Source organism: Sinocyclocheilus anshuiensis, unplaced genomic scaffold, assembly GCF_001515605.1.
Source record: "Sinocyclocheilus anshuiensis isolate Anshui unplaced genomic scaffold, SAMN03320099.WGS_v1.1 scaffold30, whole genome shotgun sequence".
Taxonomy (NCBI): domain Eukaryota; kingdom Metazoa; phylum Chordata; class Actinopteri; order Cypriniformes; family Cyprinidae; genus Sinocyclocheilus; species Sinocyclocheilus anshuiensis.
The window spans coordinates 178,112-193,005 of NW_015542336.1; the positions used below are offsets into that span (position 1 = coordinate 178,112).

The following is a 14,894-nucleotide window of genomic DNA, read 5'->3' on the forward strand; positions in this document are numbered from 1 at the left end:
CCTCAGCGACCAGCACGGATCAGCTCCAGGCATGACGAAGTGATATCGTCCTCTTTTGGAAGGCCAAACAAAGTAGTTTCGCTTTCACAACGAAACACACAGCGTCTTCACGACATGGCAGCGGAAACAACAATACTACAGCGAGAATAAAAGTTACGCCTTCTTTCTTTGTGTGAACATTTGGGCGGCGTTACGCAAATCTTCCCACATAGTGACATAGACATGTGGGGGTGTGTTAGAACGAGGTGTTTTAGGTAGGCGTGGTTAACGCTGAACTTTTATAAAGAATATCTCTTTGGATTTGAGACTTTAGTCTTTGCAACTCTACAGATCTTCTTTATGCACCAAGAGCTTGTAACACTCCAAAGACAAAGGAAAACTTGAAATCGCATCATATGACCCCTTTAACACAAGGAGCCGTTCTGAGATCAGACTGAACTGTGCATCACTTGTGCTGACCGACCGTACATCAAATGTATATTTAACATTACATTAATAGGATGGCCTACTACTACCCCCGATAGCACACGTACATCACGGAGATGTCTATTTGACGTCTGCATCTTCATCTGCAAGACGTATGATCGCTTCATCTGGAAAGCATCTGCTGTCTGATAGGAAACGTCCTGAAGACGTATTACAGATGAGCAAACACTAAAAAAATACGTCTTGCAGATGTAAGTGTAGACGTCAAATAGACGTCTCTGTAATGTGCAATAGTCTACAGGACGTTTCCTATCAGATGTCAAATAGACGTTTAGAAGATGTCTTTAAGATGTTTATGATTTAGAATTAATGTAAAACTGACATCTTAAAGAGGTCTATTAGATGTTTGTACACAGCAGATGCTTTCCAGATGAAGAGATCTTTAACAGATGTCTTGCAGACGTACCTGTGCTATCTGCTAGGCTATTTGTTATATTCTGTAGTATGTTATTGTGTGCACTGCAGTAACCTATGTGAGATATTATATCCCACAATGCAGTGCGCCTTATATTTATATTGTTTACTTTATATTTCCAGCCACAAACAAACCGAAATAAAATAGTAGCCATATTTTTTTTATTATTATCTCTATTTTGGATTAAAATAGCGTTCATTCTGAACAAGATCAGACCAAACTGTACACATCAGGTGTCAGAAGTATATTTATCATTTCTAGGTTATGGTCTCTGTAGGGTTCGCGCGCGCAAGTGAATGTGTGACGCGAAATCTGGCCAAAGTTTTGGGACACGACCGGACATAAATAAAAGGTGGGCGACAGGGTGGGACATCACGCCTAAAATAAACAAGCACTCAATTTAATCATTTTATGTCTGTTATTAGATCATATGCACGGTTATCTATAGTACAAACATTACGGGAATAAGTGCAGGCGGAATAAAGAAAGTAAAACGCCCAAATAAATGGACCAAATGCAGAAACGTACTGTAGTTCGCAGATGCTTCCGTCCCGTCCTGTAGATCGCCGTTATGGAAGATGAAGCAGCCTGTACGGTGCAGATCCGCAGTCAGGAGCTCGTGTGTTGGAGGAGATCCCCGTTCACACGCTTTTACCGGAGAACCGACGCGTTTGTTCACGCATCACCGAATCCCGACGATGACGCACTGAAGCCGTTCAAACGAGTCTGTCTCGTGTCTTTTGAGATTCTGTAAACAGCTGTCAGCTCACAATACATGTATTTATAATTAATAGTTTTATATAAGTATGATTCTATAACACCCTTAAACTAAAATGCTTGGCACAAGGGTTTTCATGTGGAGACAGCAATTTTGTTATTTAAAAAAAGACATATTTTACAAATTAATACCAATATTTCTGAAATTACACGTTCAAAGCAAGTTTTCTTATATATATACAGTATATACACACACACACACTACTGTGCAAAAGTCTTAGGCCATTAGTATCTTCACCACACTCTTAAAAATGATGTGTTGAAAATAACACAACCTGTATGCATTTTTTTTTTTTACAGATTTAACAAAAAGACACAAAAACGTGTTAAAATTGTCATAATACCAAAAAAAAAAGGAAAAAAAAAGTTAAAAATCAACACAAAAGATTGAAACCATTTGTTTTGTTGGTGAAAATACTAATGGCCTACTAATGCACAGTACTATGTATGTGTAAATATATATATATATATATACACACACACACATTTACAGTGGAGGGACAGTTCAAGTCAATAACTCAAAATACAGTCATTCTGGAAAAAAAAGGTTTAGCAGTCTTATAAATTAGGAGACTCGGTCAATATGAAAATTTAAATATAACATAAAATGTAAAAAGAAATATATTAGGGATGTAACGATTCACTCAACTCACGATTCGATTCGATTCACAGTTATTATAATTTTTTTAACAAAATTAGATTTAAGACAAATTATAAATTAAATGTGTCCTTTTATAATTGCTTGGACAAAATGCTGCACATTTCTTTGTGAAATTGAAATAGAACACTATAATAATATACTAATATAGCACTTGCATATTATTCCTCTTTTGTTGGTTTTGATTGCTTCTATTGTCCTCATTTGTAAGTCGCTTCAGATAAAAGCGTCTGCTAAATTACAAAATTTAAATATAATGTAAATGTAAATAACAAAACTAAATTGAAATTTTAAAACAAGCCCCAAATCAAATACATAAGTAACACAAATAAAATAAATCTCTTCATATAAACAAACTAAGGCTTTGTCTGTGCTCTTTCGTTTTAAAATTAGAGGCAACCACTGCATTTTAATCTTGATCCAAACAAAGATGCTGCATACATGCAACATGAGCAGTTTTTAATCTAAATTAGATTGTATAATTTCTAATATAAACTCCTACACCTAAATGAATCGCGATTTGTTTAGCATCTTTGTTTAGCGACTTTAGTCTGTACAATTTTCTATTTTTTATTTATTTCATTATTATGCTGTAACAAGCAGCAGAAAGAAAAAAAAAATCCAAAAACCATATATACATGATCACACAAAAATATTCCATTCAGAGTGAGAAAGAAAATATTTACTAAACACATTTTTGTTTTCTATAAAGTCAACTCTGTAGGACACAGCAAGTCTTTAATTAGACTCAAAATATCACAATCCTCCAAAAAACAGCAAAACTACAACACCAGCTGCTCACTGATTGCTCCACAGAGCTTCAGTGAGTGTTATGAGAAGTTTCAGCTGAGGTTTACAACACAAAGATATTGTTAACTGTTCCACCAGGACAGAAGACCCAGACCTGGTTCACTTACAGATCCCTGCAGAAGAAAACAAGAGACGTTTGTGGTCTTACTCTCAGTGCATGCAACTGAAAAGACAAACGGTGGACAGAACAAGTTATATACTCATAATAGCTATATCTAATATCCTCACTATGAGTGTGTACGGAGCCTCTTTCTGCGGCGCGCTGTCCTCCGCTCCTGCAGGTGGCGCTGTGGCTGCGCTGGGAGCTTCCTTCTCTGTGCTGGGGCCGGTGGGTGAGGTGTCGATGAAGACCTCGTCCACCACCCGGAAGCGGATGTCCTCGCCCCGGTCCATGAAGAGGTCGTGAGCGCCCTCGTCCGTCTCGTACTCCCACACCCACAGCTGCTCCGCCTCGTCGCTACGCCAATCGTGAAGGAACAGAGCATGCTGGGTAGATGATGCTACAAACACACTAATAACTAGCTAAACAAGAGTTTGATATTAATCGTTCAGGATACAATTTAGCCGGCTGCTGTAGCGACTCTGGTGGGATTATTATGTCGTCGAACAATCCGAGGCTCACTGTGGAAACGACACACACAAACTTGTTACTCACCTCATAACGACTGGCTACATGCACATCATTTTCCAATGATTTTTTATTTTTTAATTTCCAAATGGGTTCCGTGTTCTAAATAAGCCATTATTCTGATGCTCTTGATCTACTGGAGTATATTAAGACTTGACTGTGAATATGAACTGTAATGATGTGCATGCAGATGTGCTCATTGTGTTATTTTAGTATCACTGAGATAATTCAATTCAAGTTTATTTGTATAGCACTTTTCACGATACAAATCGTTGCAAAGCAGCTTTACAGCAAATTACGTTTCTACAATATATTTAGTAGTAGCTTGTCAGTGGTGATGTCAAATTGATGTAGATATGGCAGAAATGTGCAGTAATATTCAGTTAATGACGTAATCAAACGGACGATGAAGATACTATTATAGTTTTTATTAATATTTTGAATTATCTTTATCTTTAGGTTTTTTATTTTTAAATTAAGTTTTCTGTAATTCTGTTGTGGTTTTGTCATTTTTAATATTTAAATCATATATTTTTTAATATATTTTTAAAATATATCTATATAGTTTTAAATTTTTTTTTTCAGTTTTAGTACAAGTTAAAATGAAAATGAGAAATGTTGCCTTGGCAACCAGCTGAAATAAAATATATATATATATTTTTTTTCTCTATTTCAGTTCATGCTTATTTTAACCTTTTTATTGTTTTAGTACTTCATCTTAAAGTAAATTTGAACTGAAATGGAAAAAAGTTTTGAAAACGTTTTTTTTTTTTTTATTATTAATTATTTTAGTATTTCAACTGAAACTAAATTAATTTAAGAAATGTTGTCTTCGCAACTAGCTGAAATAAAATGTTTAAGTGTATAATTAATATTTATTTTCTGTAACATTTTTTATGGTTTTAATTTGTAGCCTTGTTTATGGTTTTACTTGAACTAAATGAAAATGAGAAATTAAACTAGCTGCTTTTTTTTCATACATTTTACTTCCGTTAACATTTATTTTATTTCAAGTAATGACAATTTTTTATGGTTATGGTTTTAGTTTTAGTTAACAGTAAAACCCCCGCCACTGAAGAACACGAGAAGAGAAAAGCATCTCTCACCATGAACACCTTCAGCACTGCAGCCTTTAATCTTCCCAACCAGAATCTCATCCAGGAACGGGTGGAAAACCACGTATCGAAAATGAACTGCAGGAGGAGAGAGCGAGAGAATGAGGTTTAGCTGGACCGAGAGCGTCGCTGTATGAATGCCGTGAGGAACAGAGCACCTTTAGTATGAGACGCTCCGTCTCCAGGAAAGATGAAGGAGTCCTCCAGTTTAGTGACGTCATACAGACAGACACACAAGCCCACATTATACACCACCTGCAGACGGGTTCAGGACAGCAGTCATGTACAGCTCCAGCCGGATGCGTTTATAAGGCCTGCATGTCTTTGAGAATGACTCGGAGTGCTTGAAATCTTGAGGACAAAGTCTTCTTCAAAGTATGTTTTCAATGTTAAACAAAAACAACGTTTTAATGAAGTGAAGACCTTTAATACATTTTCTAACATTTAAATGATAGCAGAATGTAATGATTTTGACTTGTTGTGATATGTTTTTGCTGTTTTTTGCTATGTTTTTTTGTTTGTTGTTGTCTCATACTTTTAGATACACTGTTATTTGCAAATGCTACTGCTGATGTTAGCTTGTTAGCTTTTAATATACGGTTTTATCCTGATTAAAGCTTTAATTCAGTACAGCAACTGCACACGCGTCCATGTTTAATGCTTCTCATAGCTATGTGAAAATAAGTGTATAATTGTAACAGTCAAACAGCAACATTACACACTAACTAATGTTAAAAAAGTGCAATCGCAATGAACCACCCCTTTAATAATTAATATATTAAAAACAATATTGAGTGAGAAAACATTTTATGTCTAATAAAGTGGATTTTTATATCGTATGCAATGTTAATTATGTGTCAAAACATTGGACAAAAACACTGGACTTGCTAAGACAAGTTATCTAGCAGTAAATTTGTAATAATAATAATAATAGTTAAATTATAATTCTCAAATACTTTAAATAATGCGCCAATCTTAAGCTTTATGATGGTTATGATGGATGCTTTATATCATAATAATACTTAATATTATTGTTTTTGACAATAGTTTTGGTCAAATAAATGCAGTCCTGGTGAGTAGAAGAAAATTTTGAAAATTGCATTCTGGTATTCATGTATACATAATTAATATAATGTGTGTGTGTGTGTGTGTGTATATATTTCTATACATGCATATGTATATTCATGAAGCATTTGTTTTGCAACATGATTTAATGTAGACATCTAAGCACAATCAAGGGTTGAGCAACCTTCAGCATGATGACAAACACACATCTTCATGTCAGTTTCTCTGCTCACCTTGTTGGCGAGTTTCTTGTTGAGTTCTTCGGCGATCGCTTCGTTCAGCTGCCGATGGAAACTCCAGGGCGGAATCCGGACCGTGTCCACCATCTCCACCAGCACAAACATACTGAACCAGAACCAGAACCAGAACCGAGCCGAACTCTGAACACGCGGAAGCCGGACTACACGACGCGCTGCGAGCTGCTAGACATCCGAGATCTTGCAAAGACTGAGCGTATGTACTGCTAGTGCTCGACACACATCTATTAGCTACTGATCTATGAATCTGACACTCTTTCAGGCTCTGTGATGAGATTCTGCTGCAGGTTTTCTGTCATATTAAGTTACCTCTCCGTCCCGACGAAGCCTCAGGAGCCCGTGTTTGTGTGCAGACAGATGTTATCCAGCTGCTCCGGTTTCAGTTATACATTTACACCATTAATAGCCCAAAATCTCTCATGATTTGAGCTCACCGAATGACAACAGCTACAGCTACACATGTGCCGAATCACGACAGCCGCTGGCGCTTTACGGCACTGACGTCACGTGATGTTGGTACATTTAAGCTCTTTTTAAGCTAAGTAATTTTTTAAGCTAAATTGCTTGTAGCACTATTTTGTGGTGTAATACTTATAAAATATAATACGCTTTAATTTATGTCAGAATTTCAATTTTTTTAGAATGTTGTTTTTTGTCTTTTATGCTTGTAAATGTTGTTGTCCGTTGCAAATTAAAATAAACACTTGCAAAAAAAATCATATAAACTAATATTAATTAATCTTACATTAAATATATATATATATATATTCTGTTTATATATACAAAGATTTATATTTTGTTTTGAACTCAAGTGCGTCAGACTGATAATTCATCAATTATGCATAATTGTTTTGTGTCCGTCAAGTTCCAAATAATGTCAGAAAATAATAAGGAACATGACGCTTGCAAATCAGTTATATTAATATTTACATTTAATATTCGTGTATTACATATTTCATGTGTTCAAATTCAGCGTTTAGTTCTCTGTTCAAAGAATAACGACTAAAATCGAATGTGTTTACATTTGAATTTTAAACTGAGACTAAAAATATATGAATCATCTCCTATATGCCCTTAATTCTTATGTTTCTTGTGTTTTATTGAGGTGGGTTTGGTTCTAAGATTGATGGGATATTAAAAGTCCAGTTAGTTTAAAAACTTAAATGAGTTTATACAATTTAATAAAGAGATTTCCATCATAATATTTAAGACTTTTAAGACAATGTGACTGCCATTTTATAAGCATCATACCTAAATGCCTTCCCCTGTCTCGTCTTTAGGCTAATGCTTTGTTTACATACCTGTTCTTCACTTTTCAGAGATGAATATGCAGCAGAGACATCTGCAGTCCACTGATGTTCAAAACAGCTCCTCACAGTTCATCCAGCATGCAGTATATGTTGCATCGGGCATTGCTGAGGAAATGTTTAGTAACATTTAGTCTGTCAGAAATAAATCAGAGGCTGTGTAAATGTCGAGAAGTTTAGTTCAGCGCAGCACCTGCATATAAAACCATTAGAATGTCAATTTAACAACAGATATGTTTTAGCAAGCATGTGAACATTTGGACTGAAATAAGATGTTTAGATGGGGACATGCTGTCTTATAGTAAAAATTACGAGACGTAAGGTTAAATATCAGATGTGTCATGTTGATGGTAAAGCCATTAGAATGTCAATTTAACAACAGATATGTTTTAGCAAGCATGTAAACATTTGGACTGAAATAAGATGTTTAGATGGGGACATGCTGTCTTATAGTAAAAATTACGAGACGTAAGGTTAAATATCAGATGTGTCATGTTGATGGTAAACCATATCACTCCCTCTTTGCGTAATGGATGAGAAAATGTGAAAGAGTTCATTTTTACAAGTAATAAATTCCTAAGACACAATCCTAAATTATTTTTATTAAACTACATCATATACTAATTCTCAAAAATCAAATCTAATTTCCGAGGGGAACATATTCCAAAAGCCAGTAAAGAGTACTGACCAAAAATGACAAGATTATTTTCTTTTGTGTTTGGGTCTTTAGGTTGACGTCAAGTTGCATTAGTTTTTAATTTCATATATTTAACAAAAAAAAAAAAAATTACACCAAAAGCTCTCACTGCTGCGTTCTGTTGTCTGGAAACTCCAATTCCCATCATGCACGTTGTTACGCGCTGAACTACGTCACCACGCCACCATCTCGTGCCAGCCAATGGCTGCATTGTTGCTATGACATCTTTTATTTTTAGCCTTCTGCAGCACAGCCTCGCATATGGAAACATTATTTCGCCAGATTAATTAGAGACGAAGTGAATAAACATGCCTCAAAAATATCAAATCAGCATGATTTTAACATTATGGATAATAACATACTATAGTATTAAAAGCAAACACTGCTTTATGCGCCTGTAAAATCGAGTATTATATAATTGTTATCAAGTTTAAATGAGTTTAGAGCGCTTTAACACACTAGTGACCGCTTACCCATCCGGACGGGTTGAATTATTGCGCAAGATCTAATCAGTAAGTAGTTCCAGCTGAAAACGCGTCACAGCGCAGGGCGGAGCGATATAAATGCGCGAGGCTGCCAAACCGAAGTTTCCACGGGCGCGTGCGGGAGCAGGGACATGAATTAAAACTAAAATAAAAATAAAAGTGCGTTTCAGTCAAAACGCAACGCATGGCTGTGAAGGATTTCTTCAACGCCTCAAGCACGAATAATCACTGATATTTGTGTAATTAATGGAAATAATAAGTGAAGGGAAGAAACAGAGCTTTTAATCAGTAAGTACTTGATTAATTTCTATTTAAACAACCAACAGTTTTCATCAGAATGACAGCAGAATAGATTAGTGCTGGACTTGATTGTGAACGTGCATATTCAGTCTTTGTTGTTTTGAATGAGTGATGCGTTGTCGTCCATTTTAGATAGTCACGAAGTAACAAATAAAAATACAATAATATGTCGCTAATTGATACTATTTGCATGCAACCCTGTTCGAGTCCTTGATGAATGCGTGTTTGCACAGATGTCCTTGGCTTTAATGGTGTGCTGAGGTGACTAAAACAGGCCAGAGGTTTGCAAAAGCTGATTATTTCTCTGCTCTCAGCGTCTAACAGCTGCTGGACATTATAAGCTCATTTTATATCCGAGTGTCAGAAATAACTTTATGGAACACGGTGTTCTAATACCAGTTTTTGTGAACTGGGATAACAGTGCAAAATGAATTATAACGCTCAGGATTTGTGGTTTTGAATTGAAACTCTCTGGTTAGTTTTGGAGTTGGATAATTGCGTTTAATTAAAATAAATTACGTTTCTTTGAGGGTGTTTTGATGAAGCTGGTGTAATTTCTGGAGGTGAGGTGAACCCGCGGGATGCGTTCAGTGTCTGATGGGAGTGTAAACAAACAGTCAGGCTTGTGGATAAATGTAGCTGTTTGTGTTGTGGCATTTGATCAAACTCTGACATTGAGTGACATTGAAAGCACGACATGAATTTTTCAGATGGATGCACTGCTCGTTTAGTTTGTTTTATCCATTAGTAATTTCAACATATTAAATGACAGCATAAAATCTCGAATAGAGATTAGATTTTTTTTTTTAAATCGTGCATTTTGAATAAAATAATTGCACAAGGAAAATGTCAAATCACCTAACATCTATGTCCGTATATCTAAACCGCGTTTTGAATTTAATGGCTGCATGATGAAACAACCGTGCTGGTATTTATCTGTGTTTAAGCGCACTATTTAACGCGTCTCTTTTCTGAATAATCATCCGTTTCATAACATTTACCGGCGGTCACTGTCATCAAATGTTGCTGCAGCTCAACGCGGATCCGCCTCTCTTATAAATCTTACAAGGGCGGTGCATTTATAAAAACGGGCTTAACGGCGCTTATCAGTGTTTTGAAAATGCGGAGGCGTCACATCAACATTCACACGCGCGGTGATGACGTCAAAGGCGGCGGCGTGGTGCATGCCGGGAGGTGTAGTTTTTAACTCCTGCCTTCAACAGCACCATTTTATCAACAGTTTACAAGGTTTCCCCTCAGATGGTTTAAAACTCGAAATGCACAATATGATATTTTGCTAATTTCGGTAGAATGTATTGCAGTAAGTGTATGTGATGTCATTTTAGGTGCCATTTTAAAAATTGCATGCTTTCTCCCATCTCCGTTTAATGTGCAGGTAAACTATAAACCACAAACCATTGGTTTGTTACTTCCTGTAAAGTGTATACTCTGGCACAGTCAAAAGTGATGCCTTTTCCACTATTGGGACAAAAATGACATTCACTGGGCTTGAAGTAATATAATATATCCTTGTAGAACATTCCCTCTTAGTGTTTCTTTGAGCTAGTGTGAGTGTACGGGATGCATTTGGTGGCAAATTTTCCTCTCTTAGCACATGTAATCCTAAGTGCTTTAGCCAGAGGGACAGATGAGGGATTTCATGAAGATAATCGCGGATTGGTACCTTGGCCTCAGCATCTGTTGAAACAAAGAAACCTGCACACAGACAGTCAATGAACTGCGTATTAATATTCTGTTTAACTGGTCTGTCTTTGTCTTTCTAGAGGCTTTGACGAAACCGGATCTTGGAAAGCTGCTGTCCGGTCTTCATACATCAGTGCTTCAGGGTGAAGATTTAAAGATTAACTGGTCTCTGACAATCACTTTTACGCAATTTCTGAGCAACGATCCAAAATCAGAGGCCCTTGTTTTAAATTGACGTTTAAGGCAAAGACTAAAGACTTTCACCTTGATATTTGCAAGTGATGATAGGACAGCCGTAAATCTCTGTATAACTGAAGGAAGTTTCAACACATAATCAAATTCATCATGCATCTGGAAGTTAAAGTTGCGTTGAACTTCATCGTGTCCTACTTGTACAACAAGCTCCCGCGCCGTAGGGCAGATCTGTTTGGTGAGGAGTTGGAGCGTATCCTGGTGTCCCGCTTCGAAGGGCATTGGTACCCTGAAGCTCCTTTACGTGGTTCTGCCTTCCGCTGCCTGCATCTGGGAGCTCCCAGGGACCCTGTGGTGGAGCTGGCAGCCAGGAGAAGCGGTCTGGACACAGAGGAAGTCCGAGCCAACGTCCCCCCCGAGCTCAGCATTTGGATCGATCCTTATGAAGTGTCCTACCAGATTGGGGAGAAGGGTGCAGTGAAAGTCCTCTACACGGAGGATCCACCAGGTTTAGGGGGCGATGCCGAAAGCTCCAACGTCGCTCTCAAAGGAGATGTGGAGTTCGAGGATGTCAAGAGTCTGGGCTTTAACCCAGAGGCTCAGGTCTTCGTGCCCATCGGTGGCCAGGTGTCGCCGGTTATGCTACCGTCGCTCTCCAGTTCGCCAACTCCTCTTTCTACCTCATCTTGCCCAGGACTGTTCGGTTACGCCGCTCCCAGCACTCCCACCAATCCCAGCGCTCATTCCTCCAACACATCCACCCCGTCGCCACCAAGCACCAGCCTTTTGTACTCTACACCCAACTCGCGGCCCACACCTCAGCCGATCACCTTCACCACAGCCAGCTTCGCCGCCACCAAATTTGGCTCCACCAAGATGAAGAAGTGCGGGAACCCTGGAGTTGCCTCCGGTTCTGGTGCCGTCACAGCTCCGCAACAGAGGATGATCACGCGCTCCCCAAGCACCATCTCCCCCCAGGGGCTGGTCAAGCACAAACCCCTTTCCCTCTCCATGCACTCTCTAGCTGGACCCATCCCAAGCCAATTGTCTCCTAATGCCAAAGAGTTTGTGTTTCCCGCTTCCCAGAGGCCCATCTACTTTGACGCCGAAGGTCCGTCAATGGCGCCGTTCCAGGCTCCACACCCACATGCCTCCTTCGATCCATTCTCCAGTCCACAACCAGGACAGGCTGTGGGAATCATTGGAGGCAACAGTGGAATTTCCTTCATTGATAAACCTCCATTCGTGGAAGGACTCGGATACAACCTGCAGTATTCCGGCCAGGCCTTCCAACCTGTGGTGTTGGCCAATTAAAGTCTCAGAGTTGAAGAGATCCCAGTGCTGAAACACTTTCCTTGAGGACATTTTTTTTCCCCTCCATGAATCATTGTTACTACCACCATGATAAATGAAGAGTATTATGACTACTAATTGAGTATTACTTGTGATTGTTATTTTTCCGTTCATTTGTTTCTCGTTCCATGATGTTGTTTATTTTATTATGAATTGACTATCTCTTGGAGTAACCAACCTCCTGTTGCACAGGTGTTTTTGCGTTTGTTGTTTTCAGTAATGAGTCACTTTATTGCCCAAATATTTGTCTCTCTAATCTGCTTTGATTAATGCTACTTTTTAAAATTGACTCTGGGGGAAAAAAGCTAATATTCTTACAGAAGATTCTAGAGGTCTAAAATGGATTTTTGGATGGTGTTTATGTTCAGAAATATGATGCTCTGGAGATTACAGCCACGTTAACAGTTTGGTGACACCTCAGTGGTCATAATTGAGGATTTATGGTAATTTTATGACATGTTCTCTGAACCGACATGGGTCTCATGCTCTTGAGCTGATGATTAAGAGGCAGCTCACGTCTACTACGTTGGTTTAGCTTTAGGATTCTCCTGTTCAGTTTGAACGCATTAAGTCATATCCTGATGAAACCAGCCAGTGTTTAAACCCATGTCTAGTGAGTCAGATTGAGAATTGATGCATATTTTCATTCTCGCAGATCTCGTAAGTTCAGACACACAAGACAAACCGGCAGAATGATTGATTGCAGGATTGTTGCGCGAGTCTGATTGGTTTCACACTTGGGTTCCCGGTCAGAAGTGCGTGAAGGTAACCGTTGGAGGTTTTGATTAACCACCGAATGTCTTTGAATGGGATAGGAGACGAGATTAAAGGTCATTGGTGTGGAGACACTCCGAATAGCTTACCGGCTAAGAGACGCATGTTGAATTTAACGCTGTTATTTGAGGTCGTAAATGGTGGTTTGGAAGAGATGTTACAGTGAAAATTGCACTTCGTATACTCCACTCTAGGACTCTGAATGTTACCTCATATATTCTGACTGCAGTGGCTGTGTTTTGTGAAACGTTTTGAGCTAGGATGGAGGCTGGCGTTCTAGAATCTTCTTGAAGGTAGGAGCCAATGCTGGCTTCCTTTATGACATCACTTCCCCCTCAGCATTCCGTTCTGTCCCGTCCAGCTGCATTGCACTTTACGCACCGGATCTTTGGAAGCTCCTGTAATGCCTCACAGTAAACGCTATATGCTAGATGCTAAAGGTCCTTTACTCGCCCTTTAATGGCCAATTATGTCTGAACTATAGCTTGGAAATGTAGTTTAAAGATTGTATTAAAAACATTTTGGTGAGATGTTTGGGTGAGACTGTTGTTGTGATGTCCCTCCTCGATATTTGAAATGTGAACGTCAGCTTCATGAATATTCAGTAATTTCCATTGGTTTCATTTGGGGTGGACGGGGTTTAGATTTATCTATAAATGCTACGACTGGGTGTATTTTTACATTTGTTTGTAATTTATTTACAATTTTTCTATATTTTTTTTTTGTGTGTTTTTTCAAAAGAGTTCTCTACGGCATTTATAAAGCAAATTAAGAGATATATATACGACTATGACATGAATATGTATATATTTCTTATGTTGAAGATCTTTGGTTTAGTTTCTTACGTGCTGAAGTTATTTTTTCAGAAATAACTATGAATATAAATGCAATATATGCAAGATGAAATGACTAATAAAATGTTTAACAAAGTGGCGAATGTGCATCGTACCTTCTACAGATGTCATTCATTTTAAGATGGGTAGGTTTTGGTTTGTTTCTCCTGTTTATTGGAGGATTTTGACGGTATGTTTGATTTCTTAATGTTTTAATATAACATTTAAGGTTTCATAAACTGTATTAAGTATTCCAAAGCATGATGGTACATAAACCTCCTATCATCCTAAATGTTCAAAACCAAAATGTTTAGCTCCTTAGTCAGTGTAGGTTTCTCTTACATTAACAATATTATTGACCCTTAAATGCACAAAAATGCAAAGATCCTTTAATCATTTTGTTACAGTCTATCCTGTCTATTGGGAAACAGTCTGAAGTTCTGAGTAATTAAAAACTTCTGATAGCATTGCAATGTAATACAAAACAAAAGGACACAGTTCCCAATAAAATAAATACAAATCTTTCAGGTTTGTAAAGCAACTCAAACTCTTCATTTCTTTTAATGGAGGGTGATTTAATCAATTTAAATGGAAGTGATAAACGTTACAGGACAAAGTTTTGTTTAATTCGTATCCAAAGAGTTTAAGAATCAATAAGATGTGACGCCGCACATCGCCCGCGACGACGATCATCGTGTCAGGACCGCTTCCCACGTATCGACGAGGACATGAAAGGTTCAGTAGGCTTTTTGCTTTAAATGAATGGTTATTGTCATGGTGTAAAGAACAGAAACTGCACTTTGTTAATAACTGGAATCTTTTCTGGGAGCGTCCTAGGCTTTTTCGTGCTGATGGCCTGCACCCCAGCAGAGTCGGAGCGGAGCTCATGTCGGACAACATCTCCAGGACGCTGCGCTCCATATGATAAAAGCGCTATATAAATAAAGGTGACTTGACTTGACTTGACCGGAAACTGTCTGAATGTCCAGCTGAACCGTTTTTTGTTTTTTCTTAGCAGGTCGTTGTTTTTGTTTTTTG

The 14,894-nt window shown here is 38.0% G+C and overlaps 2 protein-coding genes across 2 annotated transcripts; one reads left to right on the forward strand and one right to left on the reverse strand.

The window, feature by feature from the left end:
- Positions 1 to 2,959: 2,959 nt before the first annotated feature.
- LOC107691087 (DNA-directed RNA polymerase III subunit RPC8-like) lies at positions 2,960 to 6,775 on the reverse strand. The gene is made up of 6 exons (XM_016489565.1): positions 6,188 to 6,775; positions 5,048 to 5,144; positions 4,881 to 4,967; positions 3,704 to 3,767; positions 3,375 to 3,603; positions 2,960 to 3,259 (listed from the first exon to the last, which is right to left on the reverse strand). Exons 1-6 carry the CDS (start codon positions 6,296 to 6,298, stop codon positions 3,209 to 3,211), a joined length of 639 nt encoding a protein of 212 aa, XP_016345051.1. The 5' UTR covers positions 6,299 to 6,775; the 3' UTR covers positions 2,960 to 3,208.
- A 2,000-nt stretch (positions 6,776 to 8,775) lies between these two features.
- Positions 8,776 to 13,327, forward strand: LOC107691089 (protein Tob2-like). The gene is made up of 2 exons (XM_016489569.1): positions 8,776 to 8,988; positions 10,785 to 13,327. The coding sequence occupies exon 2, from the start codon at positions 11,050 to 11,052 to the stop codon at positions 12,208 to 12,210; it is 1,161 nt and encodes a 386-aa protein (XP_016345055.1). The 5' UTR covers positions 8,776 to 8,988; positions 10,785 to 11,049; the 3' UTR covers positions 12,211 to 13,327.
- The last annotated feature ends 1,567 nt before the right edge of the window (positions 13,328 to 14,894 follow it).